Here is an 18,601-nt window from a genome sequence, read left to right on the forward strand (position 1 = left end):
AATAACATTTTGTACGTATTTTCTGGAAATACATGGAAGGACTGGATAGGAGATCTTGTTAGTACCCAAGTTGGTTCAAAGTCTTTCTGCCTGAAATTGTGGTAATTTCTGACATTTAAGAAAACATTCCAGTAAAAAACTAGAGAGAGGAAGGAGAAGACTATTGAAAATTAGGGTGGCAAACTTTTTTTTTTTTTCTAGATAGCAGTGGGGAAAGCAGTGTCTTTTACTTAAATTTTCAGACTGCTGCAAAATTTGTCAATTAATGGCTCCTAGAGGGCTTGACTGAGCAGTAGGTCTTTACTTGTATTAGATATTCAGAGCTGCTGAAATGGTCTTGACACTTCCTGCAAGGAGCCAATGTGTGTATGGATGGTAAGACTGGAGGTTAGTTTTGTGGACTTGATTAGAGACAGGGAGCTTTAAGCTTTTGTTTAACAACTAAAATCCAAAGCCCTGAAAACCACTGTGGACTTCAGAGCTGAGCACTGGATGAGAAGAATAGCATTAACTAGAAGATTTAATTAAAAAGAAAAAACAACACCCTCCAACCAAACAGTTTGTCCCAAGCGTTACATTCCAGCTGTTCTGCATTTATGTTCTTGCTATCTTTATTTGAGCTAAAAAATTTCAAAAGAATAAACCTTTTTCTTGGCTGTTGGTTTAACATCACAGAATATCCTGAGTTGGAGGGGACCTGTGGGAATTGTTGAGTCTGACTCCTGGCTCCACAAAGGGCAGGTAAAGTGAATGAGACAGGAAGGGAAGTCAGGGCAGGAATTTATTGTGAGTAAGGAATACAATTTTTCTCCAACAGGTCAGTTTGCGTTTGCTAGTCCTTTTGCTGCTATCAAAGCTGAAAAGCAATAACATCATGGAGATATATAGGTATAAGTGTACAGTAAGACAATGTCAAGAATGGGATTTTCTGGGAGAGGGGCAGGGAGTGTACAAAGGATGCACACAGATTTGCAATAAAGATCACACAGAAGCTGAGGAGGTGAAATTTGCATGACCCTGAAATACAGATCTTTTATTGTTATTTACAAAGCTACAAGGTTGACAAGATTGGAGACTGTGGTTTTAACATGACGTTGTAGGGGACTTTGGTGTGCCATGTTTTGTTTCAGCAGGATATTAAATGCTCCATTTGCTTTATGTGGAGAAATTCCTGCTGATTTAATTTGATCTAATTGCAGTCTTAAAGAAATGTTATAAGAATAATTGTTTGTTTTCTTTACAATTACTTTAGCTTACTCATTTAGCCGTAAGCATTTTGTTCAGATCTGTCCCATTCAGATTTTGATGGGACAGATTTGCATCCAGATAGGACAGTGCCAGCTGCAAGGGCAACTGTGCCACAGGGATGGTCTCTTTTAGAGGAGGGACAATAGCAGTGCAGAAGTTTTGTCTGCATTAGACCCTCTCCATGGAAAACATTGCAACTTCCACACAGTCGTGTGAAAACTGCTTCTCAGCAGACCTGAAGATGGCAGATAAGTTAACTGAGCCCAGGCTGCTATCTTCAGCCTGTCCCTAGTACCTGAGCTAACTCTGCTTTCCCTGAACTCCTCTATGTTGTAACCCATTTTCAAAGATTACTTCTGTTATTTTAGAGCCTCTGTTATTTTAGAGCCTAATTCCAAGCCCTTGAAGAAGTCCCTTACTTTTCTGCTTCATTTTTCACCTGAATTTTAGGTTTAGGTACACCTCTCTGTGTTAAAAATGCCAAGCTGCTGAGCTCTCAGGCTTAAGAAATGGTTGCAGGATTATGGAAGGCATTAAGAGTTTTCTGACAGTATCTAACATCTCAGCATTGTTTGTGCTATTGAATAAGATTGAAACATGACCAGCAGTGCTTTGACAAAGGAATGATTGAAATTAAAATCCATCTTTATCCTCAGTAGTTCCATTGTGCTTTTTTCTATTTATAGTTGAAAGGTGGGGTTTTTTTAGATTGATTTATATAGGCAGGTTGGACAGGTTGCATGTTTCTGTGAAGTGATTCAATAAACATCAACTGAAGGAATAATTTTCAGAGTCTGATTTGCTCAATGAAAGTCCAGGCACACTTAGCAAAAGCATTACAGATGGAGATGCAGCTAAACTTTTTAAAAGGACATGGCATAAAGAGGTCTACATTCATATAAAATTTTAATTTCATGGTGGATGCAGGAGCAGCACTAAAACTCTTATTGAGAAATATAGGTTTATCCCACATGGTGGTTTCAGACAGAGTACTCCTTATCCCTGTCCTCCAGACATCTGGGGTGGGCTGATATCAGGACTTGCCATTGTTGAAACTTCTTGTTTGTTCTGTGTCTAATTTCTGACAGACATTGAAAGCCTGAATTGCCAAAGCTCCTGTCCACTGTTGTTTGTAGGTGGTTTAAGAGTGCACAGGGTATTGCAAAAACAGATTTTTAAAACATTTGATGACTTGCTGGAGTAACTGAGGAGGAGGAGTATTCAGAGGCTTCAGTAGGGAACTTTTGGGCATGTTTCATGTTTTATTGTGCTGAATTTATACACCTTTGCATAATGTGCTGTTAAATAGTCCAACAGCATTGCATGTGGAAGAAGTCTCTCTTGGAAGCTGGCAGTGTCTGGCAATAATGATCCAGGACACTGCAAGGTGAAATTGAGATCTGGTGGGGATGAGGCTCTCTTGATATGGCTCTCTTGATATGGGTCTCTCCAGCATGTCCCTTGATATCTCAGGATATCTGTGTTAGGAAGGCTTGCACTCATATTTGTGTGCATACTGCAACAAGAGGCGTGGAGAGGTAGAAATTATAATTTAGCAAGGAAGTCAGCTTTCTATAATGACCCTGATTTCTGGCAGGTGAACCACTGAACTAATTTACTAACGTTTGTCTTTTCTTTTTTTTTTTGGGTAGGGTTTTGTTTCTATCCCAGAATTTTGGAAGAGGAAGAATAAATATTTTTTCACTGAAGAGACAGCTTAAAAAAGAATTGAAAAAATGTTCATGAAACACTAGCTTTTCTTCTTTTTCTCCAAATTTCAAATTAATACTTTTTTTCAGAGATATGTTTCTGTAATATTGTTAAATTTGTACTGAAGGAGTTACTAGAAGTACTAAATAAAATTAAATACAAGATAGATGCAAATTTCATGAGGTTTTCGACATGTTTACTTTCTGTATTTCTGAACACAAAACTTGCTATTTAAACTCTTGTGAATCCTTTCTGTCTGAAATAAAAGAATACAATTTCGGGGCTTTAAGATATGTTTAAAGCTATACCTAGAATATAAAGCCAGTCCCTAAGTAATCAGGGAAGTAACTCAGAGGATAATGCAATTTGAACCTCTTAAATAGGTTTGTTCTTTTTTTTTTTTTTGTCAGAGAATTAGCACTGCCCATGCAATGACAACACAATTGAGCTGTGTTTTTCCTATTACTTAACCAATGCAAATACATTCAAATATATTTATTACTCCAGTTACCTGAACTACTCCATATCCTCTGAGTTTGTACAGACTGGCCACATACTTATAACATTTTTATAGTAACCATTAAAATGCAAATAAGGATAAATGATGCAGATTCTGGTGAAGCCTCCTGGCTTTTTTTGTGAATAAACCTGGTAGGGCCCAGTTGATGTTTAAAACTCTTCTTCACAGTACATCAAGTAGTGAAATATAATTCTATATTCTGTATTCTGTGAGACAAATAAGCACCTTAATTACAGCAACAATAATAGAAAATTTAGCTGTAACTTAATCATGTTGTTGCTACTCATCTCTAAAATAAATGTTTTTATTTTGTCTGTACAGTAACGTGTTTCAACAGAGAAAATTGATGCAGTTGTGTAGTAAACTGTCTGCAAAATGTTGCCAGGCTGTGGTTTACAGCATGAACAGATACTCTGTGTTTCTGTTTATGAACCAGGCAAATCTGAAAGAGGAACTTCAGTTTATCTCTGTAACACTTGCTTTGGTTTCTGTGGCAAAGATACTCAGGCATTTTGGTGGTCTAATTAGAGGAAAAGAGTAGTGAAAACCTCTGGTTAATGAAAAATAGTATATTCTCTGCAGTGCAGAATTGGTCATTCACTTTTCATTACGTGTCTCAGTTTGCACTTGAGAAATCTTAAGAAAATCCAAAGCAGCAAACAACTTCCATGCATCATCTCCTGCCAGCTGTACTGTGCTGGAGAGCCAAACTAAGGCTATTGAGTGGCTGACAAGTTGTGCAATTTATCTGTAGGACAGACACTGAATGCTCCACCTCAATGCCAAATGGTAGCTCTGCTTTTATCTGGCTGCCAGTTTTTGTTGCATTAATGCACCAAGAGGGAAAAATTACTTTTTCTCTATTATCTTTACTTTCCTTGAATCTTTCTTCTCTCTGTAAAGTGGGAAAGTTTAAAATGCATGCCTTAGGTTTGGAGGAAATGAGGGAAGAGAGAAGGGAAGGATTTTCAGTTGAAGCCAAATAATCATGTGGTGATCACAGGGGGAGTTTAACCCTAGAAAATGCGTGTGTTTGCTTTTATAGCAGTTGGTGTCTCCCACTGCTTGGAGGTGGAGAGCAATCCTGAGGGTGCAGGCCAGTGTGGGGGCTCTGGGGAGCTCTGGCTCTCTGGTGCAGGAAAGTCATTGTGGATGAGCATCACAGATAACTCTGTTTGCTAAACACCTGGTTGCCAAGATATGCTTGGTGCTGCATTGCCACTGAGGTGAGCAGTGTCTGGTCAGTCTTTGCTCAACCATAAGCAATGTTTGGTCATTCTGTCTGATCTTTGGATCTGCTGGCAAGGTCAGGTCCTAATTCTGTTGTTCAAACATGCAGATGAAGGCAAATTGGGAAGCAACATGACCTAGATTCTGCTAGTGGCTGCTGTAAAAATGATTACTATTGCTTTGAGAATGATTCAAACGTGAATATTTTGTCTGATATACTGAAAATCCATAGGCTCAATGTGAATGCCTTCAAAATCCATACTGCCTTGGAAGACCTGCAATACATGAATCCATAGCCTCATCTTCTCCCCCAGCTATCACACCAAAACTGCACCAGCACTTTGAGACACCCAGAACCCAAAAGTGGACTGAGTTGGTTGTCAGCCAAACACATATTCCACATGAGTCATTTTTTTGGAGTAGAGCTTTGGAGTAGAGTATCTTCTGCCTGTGAGAAGAGCTCCTCAGTCTTTCCTCTTGTAAGAGTGACAAGGCCAAGAGTTGTTGTGGTATCAAGGCAGTACAGTTGTAATGTGAGAGGTTCTTTGCTCAGAATCAGCAGAACACATGTCTAAGCTGCAATAATCAGATCTTCACCACTGGTGCTGCTTTCAGGAGACAGGGTGGATGTGGCCTGACCTTATGCCTGACTCAGTCTGAATTGGCAGTGGTAACAGAGAAATCATCTTTTCACTTATAAGATAAACAGCAAATTTGATGTGGAGAAGAAACTGGAAAATATTAAATATGGAAACAGACAGTTTTCTAAAATACTTCTTCACAGTTTAAATATATCTGGGTTTGGGGACTTGTTATTATAATTAAAACAAACAAGGAAACATAAAAGGCAGAAAACTATTTGGCTTTCCAATGCATGCTGAGCTGATGGTGGAAAAGGTCCTCAGCCCACAAATCCAGCAGGGAGTATAAATGATTGATGGTAAAAGCTTAGATCATCCACTTTAAGTGTGATTGACAGATAATGTTCCTGGCAAACATCTGGAATTCAGCAAGCTGGGAATGAGAAATGCAAAGTACTGACAAACAAACGGCCATCTGCATTTCTCTGGCTTTTTAATCTTTCTTCAGAGGCAAGGTGAAATATCTAAGGCCTGGAGTTATGTATAAAAAAATGCTTTTGGCTCAGGTTCCTTAAGGCAGCCCTTGGACTTTGCTAACCACCTTCTGACTCAGAAGTATCACCATACCCTTCTTGCTTTCCAACTACAGATGGTTTTGATAAAACACCTACTTAGTCTGCCCCCATTTTTTTTTTTGATTCCTTTTCCCACAGGGATTGATTTTACTTTGTGGAGAACATATAGACAAAGGGAGATGGTGTGCAATTCCTTATTATGCATAAGAGGTCAATTGTTCTATTGCAGTGCAGGTAGTCCTGGGTGGAATTTTAATTCCTTCTTGCTGTATAGATTTCTACTGCTCCTTCCCCCCACCCCCCCCCGTCTCATTTTTCTATAAATGTCAAACAATTTTTTTTAGAATCTGACAACCACATTTGATACTTTTGGTACACATCATTTAGAAAATGGACTTGACAGAAATAAAGCAATGAGGTGCTTGCATGTGCCTTGCTTTGGAAACTGAAGTACAGTGTAGGGTTCATTTTCAGCTAGATCACTGGCTGTTAACTTCAAGAAAGATTTTTAATGAAAGAAAAGAGCACAATTTCTTTTGGGTTTTTTTTTTAGTTTGTTTCTTAAAAGCAGGATCTTCTGTGATTTGACTTGAGTTTGTCACTCATGTGTTGGTTTTCTCTGGTTTGGCTCAGCAGGCACCCGGCAGACCCAGCTCCCTCCTGTGCTGCTCTTGCCTCTGACGGGAGGTGGCAGCACACTGCAGCAGGGAGATTTTTTTCAGAGGGAAGAGTTACAAATAGTGAAGGGAAACTGTGGTGGCTGCCACAAGTGAAGGACAAAGTCATGTCTTTCTGTGTTATGGAAAAAGCAGAATTAAATTCCAAGAGTAAGACATAACTATCTTCTGTTGAACCTTTTTTCTGAGGTAGGCACAGCAGCACCATGGTGTTTGTGCTTGGATTGTACTAATTATTCATCACATTATTGTGGGGCAGTAACATAATGGTTGTCATTTTAGGGTAGGGAAGCTTGTCTGGAGATGTTAAGCAATACACTTAGAAATGAGCTAGAATTCCTCTCCCTTGTGCTTGGACTACCAGCTCTAACTGTTGCTCATCAGTGATGGCACAATTCAATGCTTGATAGATTCTAGAGCGTTAATTAAAACAGTTGTTTAGCTAATTGCCTGGAAGATTGTGAGTAAAAGCATATTTATTCCAAAGGCAAACAATCCATTTTTACCCAGTGAAGCATATCGGTTTTTATGGTGCGTAAAAATTGTTTCATTTCAGTTTTGAATATATTGTGTGTTTGTCTGAAAGCCTTATAGATGATCTGTTTCAACTGCATGGAAGCTTTTTTTCTTTAGCCATTTTTAATGTATCTGCTAACAAAAACCATACAAATAATTGAAACTGTGAAAAGTCATTGCTATTAAAAAGAAAAGGTGTTTACTGTACTGGTCTGTGGGATTACCACCATTCTTGGTGATATGAAGCTTTTGTACTCTTCCAGATGTTGGCATTGTACTATGCAAGAGACTAGAGGTGAAAGAAAGGTTATCTTTATGGTGCCTTTATCTAATTTTGTGAAAAATGTGGTAACAGAACAGGTGGTTTCAGTGTATAGACACATTTAAAATTAAAATAAAGTCCAAAACGGTCAGGATCTAAACTGATCCATGTGATGTGGGCGGTGTAGGTCTTCTGTGGAAGACTGGCAACACATTAGAGTTAATAACAACTTTTTGCAATTCAGGGTCATTTACCATCAAGCTGATAGCTTTTTCCCAAAGAAAAAATGCTTATCATCTAATGGAAGAGATTAGATAAGGGTGGAAGTACAGCTGAAGGACTGAGATGGAAATTTTGAGTTTGATTTAGAAGTTTTCTTTCTTAGCTCTTTACTCATGATAGTTCTATTGACTTCATATAGGCTTTCAAAAATGATGATTTATTTAGGGAAGGAATCTAAAAGAACCTGGGTGAAGTCAGTAAACTAATACATATTTTGAGGCTTTGGATTTAAGAATTGCTGCAGGCAAGGTATTACTTATAAGACAAGGGACCATTCCTATCACAACTTGATAGATATGAATGTATTTCCATGCCATTGGTCTTAAGAGAGATGGGCAGTGATGATATAGCACAGCAGAAGTTTGGGAGGAAAACTAATTTCAAAACAAGGAAAGTATAGCTTTTCATTATCAAGGTAACAAGCGAATATTCCTTTTTTGTTAGCATTATGTATTGGAAAACAGAGGGGAAAAAGACCTTTACTCTTGTAAATGAACTCGTAACTTTCTCCTACACAGTCCATTTGTGCCCAGCCTAAATGGGGTGCAGTCAGTGAAATCCTGACAATTTCAGGATCACTCCTCAGCTGGATTTTGGTGTACATGCCCTGCACTGTAGTGCCCAGACTGGTGCAAATGCCATCCTGCAGTATCCCACAGCAGGAATTTCACTGCTGCCCCGAGCTCATACAGACATGCACATGGGAAGGGTGTGAGGAAATGGATCCTTTCTTCCTTCCAGTGAGAAACAGCTGAACTTTCATGCCTTGTCATTGTTATGTTGGGTATAACTAATTGTACTCTTCTTGGTTTGGACTCTGTTTAGCTGCAGCCTGTAGCTGCACTGATGTGTGATACAGGATGATTTTATTGACACAACAGTGGGTAAATGTTAGCCAGATAAAGAAAAATCAGCAACACAGATGTAAGAAACAGATCCTTTGTGTGACAGCTAAGAGGAGGAAGGGAAAAAATATTTCCTCTTAATTAATTTCTTTGAAAGGGATCAGAAGAAAACATGAACTGAGAATGAAGCACTTTTCTTGATTTTTAGAAAAAGACCTTTCTTGATATTTAAAGGAGACTTGTCACATAGAACACTTTTAAAGTATGATTTATTCTTATGAAGTTTTGCTAGGCTGTTGTAATTAAGAAAAAGATAATGGAAAAAAGTTATCAGTTAAATATTTCAAAGTTGTTTTTTTCCCCGACAGTTTTTTTTTTTTCCTGAGTGCAAAAGTAGAAGAAACGACTGCATGAATGAGATGTCTGTTCTTTTATATTTTTGATGGAAATAGTGCTGTTAATGAAAGCAATGCTGTTGATTTTCTGTAGGCAAAGGAGACGTTTTTGGTGATGTGTTCTGGAAGGAGTCGACTCTCGCGCAGTCCTGTGCTAATGTAAGGGCTTTGACTTACTGTGATCTTCATGTGATTAAAAGGGATGCCTTGCAGAAAGTGCTGGAGTTCTACACTGCCTTTTCACACTCCTTCTCCAGAAATCTCATTTTGACCTACAACTTGAGAAAAAGGGTAAGTAGCTGTGATTTTAACATACATCGTGTATATGATCTCACTTTTAAGGACTGTCTGCATAAAAAAAACTGAATGGCTTGAATTCTGGAATTTTTTGTGAATCCTTTTTATAAGATGACTTTTCAGAGCTTGCCTAAGAGGCATATAGAGTCTATATGCCAGCTTGCCTGCTGGCATATAGAGTCAAAAGTCTATGAGTATTTATTCCAGTGCTAGCTTCAGAGGGAGCTAGACTGTGTGTATGTGAAAGTATTATACATTTCCAGGAAGTAAACGGGTTCCAGCATCTATGAAAACTGTCATGCCCTTGTGATAAACAGTGTTCACTACTTAGTGCAACTTGAGTTGTAAAGCAGCAAAAAAGATTTTAGAGGTGTTTCCTGAAATCACAAGGAAAATGACAGGGAAGATACAAAATATAATATATGGAACAAAAGTCAAGTACAGTAGACATGATGGAAAAGTAATATAAACATGACATTCTATCAAGAGTTGTTCCTTTTATTATAAATCACATTTTGGAATTACTTTGCTTATCTATAACATTTCCATTTTCTTATCCTTGATTTTTTGGCTCTTTTCATTCCTTGTTGTGTGCCGTTTAAAGTTATTTTGTCAAATGCAAGTAATCATAATCTAATAGCCCAGTTTAAATCCTCTGTGTAATCTTCAGTGAACAACCTCTGCAGAAATTTATTAAAACTGTAGTGGGTATAAATCAGATGATAGGATTTTATGATGCAAAGTAGAAGACAATAATAATACATTGAAAAGAAATACATTAGAGAACCTGTACTTGCTTTATAGGGGTATTTGAGATCAGCTAAAGAAATATGTTTGATAGGAAACTTTTTTGTTCCTAAAAATGATTCTCCATAGTAATTTCCAGGTGCCAAGTGACTCCTAGATAATTAGACCTGAAAAAAGAGAAATCTTTTAATATTTTAAATCTATTTTATAAAATTACACTTTACAACTAGACATTTTTAAAGATTTTTTTTTAATATATAGAGTTGGCATACAGAAAGTAAAGTAGTGTGATGGTATTTTTTATCTCCATATGTTATCAGTATAAAAGAATTCAGCTTTTTAGTGTTGGATGAAAGAAGAATGTGTGATCCACACTTTGGTGAAATAAATCAGAGCTCTGGTAGAAAATTGATGTGATTAAAAACTAAGAAGCAAATTTATACTTGGGGATTTCCTCCTAAGTAATTTTTTTCAAGTGAAGGTACACAGCTGCAAGCATATTAAGAGAGATGTCCTCTTAATAAACAGCTCCTTACTCGGTCTTAGTTAATGTAAGAAATAAATTAAATGAAAGAATTTGACATTGCTGTCACCTCAAGAATCAGTATCACTGACTGACATATTTTATGATTAACTCCATGGCTAATGTGGTAAGATGCTCTCAGAATATATAATTACTTTTCTCTTTCTTAAAATCTGTAGAAATAGCAAGCTTTGAGGCTTAGAAGGACCAACTTTTTCAAAACTCATAGTAATGCTAGTAGAATTCACATCATTTTGGACCTGATCTGAGCCAAAAGGCCCAGCTTTAGAATCAAATACCTACTCCAGAAGTGCCACTGTCCCTCTATATTTATTGGCATTGCTTTTCCCAGCCCAGGTTATGAAACGTTTTCATACTGTAGCATCAGAAATTCTGTGCTGTCAATTTTCTACACAAAATGTTCCTAATAAAAATGTACATCTTATGATAGCAATTTCCATCCAGTTATTCAAATAATTGGATTTTAATTGAGTTGCAGTCAGCAGAAAAGTGGCATTGATTGATAATGGAAGTGAGAATTTGATGGTTCTAAGTTAACAGACTGTAACACTATTTTATTAAAAGAAAGCTGATTGCAATCAGAATGCAAATGTTAAATAATGTGAATCATATATGCTCTTGGAAATGCGTGGAAGGTACAATACTTTAGTGATTTGAGGTGATGCACTTTAAAAGGCAACTTTTTAGAATTTGGAATTTATTCTGGTTTAAATATCTGTGATTTGGGTTTTATAGAAATAGCTCCCCAGCCTGTCACTTCTAACACTTCTCTGGTCTATTTCTACAAATGGAATTTTGTAGAATTAAGATGAACTGCTACCTTCTGTTGGTTACATTTGTGATGTATTGCATATCCTTTAGAGTATAAATACCAGAATTACACTTTTCATTTCGATAAACAGTTCCATCTCTGGCTCCAAAAGTGTTCAACTAGTTGAAATGTAGATACTGTATATTCCTCCCAGATTCCAAATACATGAAAAAGTAGCTTTGGGGATTTTTTTCAGAAAGATCTCATATTTTTAGACTCGGTTATTCCAGTGAGGTGTCCCCATCTTCAGGGCACAGATGCCTGTAGCTGGCTGTGGTACTGAGTCCCGCTGTGCAGGGCTGGGTGCTTTGTAGCCTGGTTTCACTCAGCTTCATCCCCGGCCGGGGTCTCTGTACAAATCACAAACGGGACAGGACTGCTCAGGAACGTGCCTTGAGCTGTTTTATTTTCCAGCATCAGTCTCATTACATGGCTATGACAATGGGAAGATGCCATCAGCTCACATCCCAGGCAGCAGACAAAAAACTTAATGTTACAACTTACTTTTTAAGTTTTTTGCCCAATCACACAAAACAAAAGCATATTGACAGTAGTTCTATCCAACCTCTATAAGCACAGGTACCTTTGGTTAAAACAATGCCTGCTTATTTCAAATACAATACCTGCTTGTAAGCCTTGAACACAATGCACAGAGCTCCTTTATTAAGCTTAGAACTTCCTAACATCTTGCTAGATAACTGTAGCTTAGGGAGTTATTCTAGACAAGTGTTAATGCACAGACCATTGTTCTATTTGTCCTTACTTTTCTACTACTTACTTAATTTTTCTGCTGACCTATCTCATAGCTACTGCTTAGCTCTAATCATAGTTCTGCTGTCCCTGAGGCCTGCCTTTTGCAGCTTTCCCAAAACCTTCTGATTTTATGGATTCCCACATTCCCCCTCTTGGTTCACCTAAAAAGAAACCTTTGTAACTGTGTCGTTTATTAACTACTTTGCCTTTCGTAGCTTTATTATAGTATATCTGCTTATTACTTACTTAAAGCATCTTTTTACTCACACTAAGCATTGCTATATCACCACATGGCAATTTTAATGCTGTGGAAGTCCAGTCAGTTCAAAGGGCATAAGTCATGCCTGACAATAATTACAGGTTGTTGTTCGAAAAAGTCCTGTCGATTTCAAGGCCTGAATTCAAAACTTTCCTCCGTGTCTACACCTTCATCCACCATCTCTGTGAGATTTTGAGAACTCTGTGAATCCATTTCCTACCTCTCTCTCTTGTGTGATAAAAACTTCTTTGATAGTTTTGTCCATCATTTGTTGTACACACCAAAGTATGCAAGGTATTACTACTAATGTAACTACCAAAACACCCAACACATAGAGACCTATCTTACAAACTTCTCTTAGCCAAGGTGCAAAGCTCCTTTCTTGGAACAAATCATCTAACCATGATCCACCATCTTCTTTAATTTGAGCTGTCAAATCTTTCATGTTCTGTATGCTTTTGTGGATGGATTCAGAATGATCTGACAGGTTCATACAACACAATCCTTCAAATTTCTCACAACCATGTCCATGTGCCAGTAAAAGAAAATCAATTGCTGCTCTATTTTGAAGGGTAGCATGTGTAACACTATTAACATCTGTCAACATATCACTGATTGCAGTGGATGTGACATTAGCTTGTTTACTCAGCCAACATCCAACCCGATCCAATTGTTTCAATGCCATTGCTGAAGCCAGTTGGGGTAGAAACAAACCTGCTGAAACTCTTTTCAAAGCATTTCAAGGCATGAAATCACTCTTACAGTTACACTCCATTATTTTAGCCATATTCACATATTCCTTGGGTGCAGGGTCTCCTCTGGTGATCCCTGGAGGAGTGGAGCTCCCTGTCCCAGGCCCTTTGGTGCCAGTGAAGGAATGTTCCCCCATTGCTGGTCTGGACCCACTGCTGATGAGTGTGACAGAAATAAGCAGACATGCAGGTACATTGGAAGGCACCCAGACTGCTCAGTTGGTCTTGACCTTAGCTAAATCTAGAGCTGGATTTAGGCAAAGTAAAACGCAACGTGCCTTGTGCTGTTCTTCATACTTGAATGTGGTTTGAGGCTGCGAGGGCAGGACACTTCTGGTCTGTGTATCCCCTCTATGCCTTCCACAGAACAGGTCTGCAGGTGTAAAAGGTTACTGCCTGTGACACTTAAAAGACTTTGTGGCCAAGGGAAAATTTTCCAGTGCTCTGTGCCTGGCATGTCATTATTGTCCTTGTCTGTGCTGTGAAAGCAGTTTCCTTTCACTCACTTTCTCAACAAATGCCAGTGAAATATCCTCTTTTCTGAAAGTGTCAGCTTGCTGTCAGGTGACTCCCTGAGCAGTTTCCTCAAGTGACTAAAATCCCTCCTGAAGTTATTAGTTGTCTAGTTACCTCAGAGTGGAGCTCAGACTTAGGAAACTTTTTATTTTTCCTAAAGGAAAGGAGAAAGCAGACCTTTAATTAACTCCTGCTGCCAGTCACTGAAATTTTCATCTAAGTGGGAACAGGGGGATAATCATCTGCTGCATCTCTCTTTCCACCCTCCTAAGAAACTGAAACTGCAGTCTTGTCTGCAGGTGCTATGTGTTGGACTTGAAGACTTTGCAGCTGAAAGGAAACTGAGAGAGGTTTTTCAGAGCAATACTTGCTGTAACAATGTTCTGAAATTAAAGCAGCACGTTAACTTGGTGTTTCTCTCCATTTTTGGAATCTTTGAGGGGAACCAGAGTGTAGACACTGGGGGGTATTGTGGGATAGTCAAGTGACAAACTCACCATCATGAAGGGTATGCTGGACAAAAGAAATGCTGCAAGCTGGGAGGGCAGCAGGATTCACAGGCTGGATGGAGCAGTCTGGTTGTTCCCACCAAATATTTAAATGCTTCTGGGTTTCCAAACTGGATGTCATAGCTCCAGGTTGGTAGAGCTATAAGAAGAGAAAAGCTTCCTCCATAGCTGCCTGTCTTTGGCTTGTGGTGGGGTGCAAGTTTGCTGTCTTTAAGAATGGGAAAGGCCTTTGGCAAATGTTCTGGCCTTGGCAGTTGCTTCTTTCCATGTGCACGAGCTTTGTGAGCAATATTAACTTGCACTGGGTTGTACCACCCTGCATTTGCTCATTTCATTCTGCTGCAGCCATAAATGATGTTATAGCTCAAATGTCTGCTCACACTACATAAAAGGGAGAATTCTAATACATAATTTATTAAGCTGAGATTTCTCTAGTAAGCCATTTTAGCCTGGATAGAGATTAAATGACTAATTCTGAATACTTTGGAGTGTCATGATAGAAAGCACAAGTAGCTTTCCCAGAAGCTGAAATTCGTACCCTGATATAAAAGAAGGAAGGCAGTAGGATCTAGGTGTGTTACTGGGATTTTGTTGGAGTGAAAGAAGTGGCAAAGAATGTTCTGCATTTTTACAAATCAAACATAATTTAGTGAGTTAGAGCCAAAGCTCCTAGTCAGAACATACTTGAGAGAGCAGCGATTGTAACAGAATAGTCTCTCTCCTTGGCGGTGTAAGATTGCTTGCTTTTGTACATGTGTGTGTATTCTATGGTATTCCAGCTGTGCCAGTGGACAGGACTCCCAGCATCTCTTTCAAAAAGCAATTTTAAAATGTAATTGTGCTTTCCTCTTCAGCATTAGCCTAAATCTTTCTTCTTTTGATAGTGTAAGCTCTAACTAGAGAGAGAACCTCTCTCAAATCATACATTTCAGCTAGGAGTGCCTCAAGCCCCGATTTTAAATCTCAGGGAGTGTTGGTAGCAGTTTGTTTTCAAAGGGGCAGTCCTTGGCCTTATATTCTGCCTTTTCACATGACAAGTTTTAAAATTCTTTTTCATGATAGAGGTTCAAAATGGTATCCCAGAATTTTTTCTGGTACACAAAAACCAGAATTGCTGGAAGGTTTCAACAAAGCTTTCTTACACTGAGAAGAGAAAGGTTTTAATTTTGGAATATTGTCCCATTTGATGATGGATTTCATAATGGTCAAACTGACAGCCTGCTTTTTTCTCCTGTGTTTGTACTCACCAAAACAATCCCGCAAATCCTGTGGGAAGAGGATTTTGATGTTTGACTGGCATGCATCTTAGAGCACTGAAAACTGAGGACATTGGACATGACTGAGATGTCTGGAAGGGCCTGTGGCTTGTGAATTATGCCAAATTCCCAAGGAGGCAAAGTTGTCAATTTCAAAAAAAACCTGTCCAAATGTAAATTAACAGTTAAGCACACTGTTCTTTCCCATGCTGCTTTTTAAAAGCTGTTCAGGGAGTTGGATGCTCTTGTGTACACAGTTTCTTTATGTCAATCTAAACAAAACGTATTTTATTCTGGTTCATCATTATAAGATTCCATATTGCATTTCTGCATCTTTTCTCTGGCCTTGGACATCTTAACTTCTGTCTCTGTCAGAGAACTGTCTAGCTAGCCCTCAGAATTTTGGTCAAATAGAGTTTACACTGTACTGAAAATGCTCTGAGGCACTGTTTGTGTCATAAAGTTTACACATCTTCTGTGGATGATTTTAGTGCTATGTCTGTCAATTAATTGAAGTCTCATGCTCTCAGGAGGATGTGCCCTTGGATTTCTTCCTTCCCCTCCTCTGTAGTTTGTTGGATCCCTCCAGGTAAAGTGTTACCACTCACCCTTAGAGAAGATTTGATGAGCTGCAAGCCTTTAACATTCATACACCCACAGTGGTTGTTGATGTATGTGATTGTGTTCATGCCAAAGTAATTCCATTATCTATTTTCCAAAAGTTCCAAATTTCTAAACTTGTTTCTGTTCTATTTAATGTTTATGGCCTGGAGCCCTAGAGAGAGGAATATCTGGCTACAAATAGTTTACATAGTGAGGATGTGTATGTACAGTAGAAAACATAATTAACTAAGAAGTATAAAACACTGTGGTGGGTTGACCTTGGCTGGTTACCAGGTGCCCACCAAGCCTCTCTATCACTTCCCCCTTCTCAACAGAACAGGGAGAGGAAAATAAGATGAAAGGTTTGTGAGTTAAGATAAGGACAAGGAGATCACTTACCAATTGCCATCAAGGGCAAAACAAATAATTTCATTTATTACAAATTAATCAGAGTGGGATTATGACAGATAAGGAAAAAAATCTAAAAAACACTTTCTGCCCATTTCTTCCTTCTTCCCAGGCACAAATTCACTCCCAAGTCTTCTGTCTCCTTCCCCTGAGCAGTACAGGGAGGTGGGGAATGGGGGTTGTTGTTGGTTCATAATGCTTGTTCTCTGCCATTCCTTTCTCTTCACACTCTTCCCCTGCTCCAGCGTGAGGTCCCTCTCATGGGAGACAGTCCCTCAGAAACTTGTCCAATGTGTGTCCTTCCCACAGGCAGCAGTTCTTCAGGAACTTCCCAGTGCAGATCCCTTCCACAGGGGGCAGTCCTTCCCGAGCTGCTCCAGCATGCATCCCCTGGGGAGCCACAGGTCCTGGCCAGAGGGAGGACCTGCTCCTTCCTAGGCCCCCTCAGTGCGTGCAAGTGGATGTCTGCTCCACCGTGGGCTTCCATGAGCCAGAGGGGATAACCTGCAGCTCCACAGTCTCCACCATGGTCATCACCATGGGTTGCAGGAAAATCTCTGCTCCAGCCCCTGGAGTGCCTCCTCCCCCTCCTTCTTCTCTGCCAGTGTTGTCTGCAGAGTTTCTTTCACATGTTCTCACTTCTCTCTCTCAGCTGCTGTAGTGCAGCAGTGCTTTTTTACTCTTTCCTAAATGTGTTACCCTGGAGGTGCTGCTGCCATTGCTGATGGGCTCAGCCAGGTCTGCCTTGGAGCAAACCACAACTTGCTGGGTCCTACATGGGGACAGGTCCTGGTGCCTTCTCACAGAAGCCACCTCTGCAGCCTGTCTGCTATCAAACCCTCACCACATAGACCCAAGCTGCACAACGAAGCTGTTCTGTTGCTCACTGCATGCTATGTTGTCATGTAAATTTTAGCTGTGACTTAGATAAAGCTCTGCGGGTAAGTAGCAAAATGCTTCTTCAGAATGCTCTTAAATGACTAATCCCTTCTAAACTGATTTAATGAATTCATCACATGTTTGAGATGCCTTCTGCTACTATGAATAATGAGTAATTTTCATACATTTAGGTGCTGTAGTATAATGTCTGCGCAGTTGTTATAAAGAAGTAACTTAGTATGCCATGCAGAGCAAGCTGTGTATTTCTTCATAGAAATATTGAGTTGTTGAAGTTCTGATAGGCCATTCACTAGCAAATCCCATTAAAAGTAATGCAGTCATCAATAGATATTATTAATCATCAATAAAATTGATGGAAGAGCTGTTATGGGTGAAATTCAACTTCCAAATCACCTTAAAATGGAAGAATATAATTCTTTTATGAAGCTGATGCTAAAACCATAACTGCCTTGAGGTATCTTCAGTAAAGAGAATATTTCCTATTCTGTGCTATTGTAGATTTATAGGTTTTCCCATGCTGGTCACTAAATTCTTAACTATCATTTGCACTCTGATCACTGAATTAGGAATTAAATTTGTGCTGACTAAATTTGTAAGCCCAGAATTTTGACTATTTGACAATGTGTTTTCTAACATAAAAACATGTGGAAACATAAAAACATGGAAAACTATGTCAATGTTAAGTCAATAAAGACATTCCAATTCTATGTCAGTACTTGGAAGGAAAATGCAGTAAACAGAGAGCGTTCTGGTCAACCAGAAATTGGGGTTAAGCACTTCATTCATCAATCCAGAAACTGAATTGATGCTTTGTTTGTTTTTATCACATTTTGAGGAGACCTGCTTGAATTGTCTTTGAAATGTTTTTTTTTTATCAGTGACCCATAAAATACTCAGTCTTAAATATAAAATAAAAAATTGCGACTTTTTTGAAATCTGTCGAGTGTTTGTAAAGTTTTTCTATAAATGAGAAAGCTGTTTTGAGTAGATGAAAAATACCCTTAACAAGGTTGATGGTGAATTAAAATAAAATTTGTTTTCATACTCTTTTAATCCTTAAAAAAGACACATTTGGCTTTTGTGAAGCTATTTTCAGATGAGTAATAGAAAGTTGACATTAAAAAAAGGTTTTGTCTCATTTAAACATGAGACACACACCCACACCAACTTGTTTATCCCAACAGAAGAAAATGCATTACTTTGATTTTTACCCTCCTCCACCCACATAGACTAAAGCGTAGAAATAATTTTAATACAGAGAAAGGTTATTCAGAGTGAATGAGGATTCCCCAGAATAGCTCCCCCAAGCCTTTTTAAAATAGAAAATGCATTTCCTAGGAACTGAGGAAGTTCTAAATGTTGGCCCACCACCAGGGACAGAAGACAATAATCCAAAAGAGTGTAG

At 38.7% G+C, this 18,601-nt stretch overlaps 1 protein-coding gene across 2 annotated transcripts in view; it reads left to right on the plus strand.

The window, feature by feature from the left end:
- Nucleotides 1-18,601, plus strand: part of KCNH1 (potassium voltage-gated channel subfamily H member 1) — a 180,121-nt gene that overhangs the window by 93,428 nt on the left and 68,092 nt on the right. For both annotated transcript variants that reach the window (XM_071426719.1, XM_071426708.1), the window contains exon 10: nt 8,936-9,132. In XM_071426719.1, the coding sequence (XP_071282820.1) occupies nt 8,936-9,132 (197 nt within the window). The remainder of the gene's footprint in view (nt 1-8,935; nt 9,133-18,601) is intronic.

This window comes from Agelaius tricolor, unplaced genomic scaffold, assembly GCF_023055355.1.
Source record: "Agelaius tricolor isolate 1412-34295 unplaced genomic scaffold, bAgeTri1.0.p SCAF_1, whole genome shotgun sequence".
NCBI lineage: Eukaryota > Metazoa > Chordata > Aves > Passeriformes > Icteridae > Agelaius > Agelaius tricolor.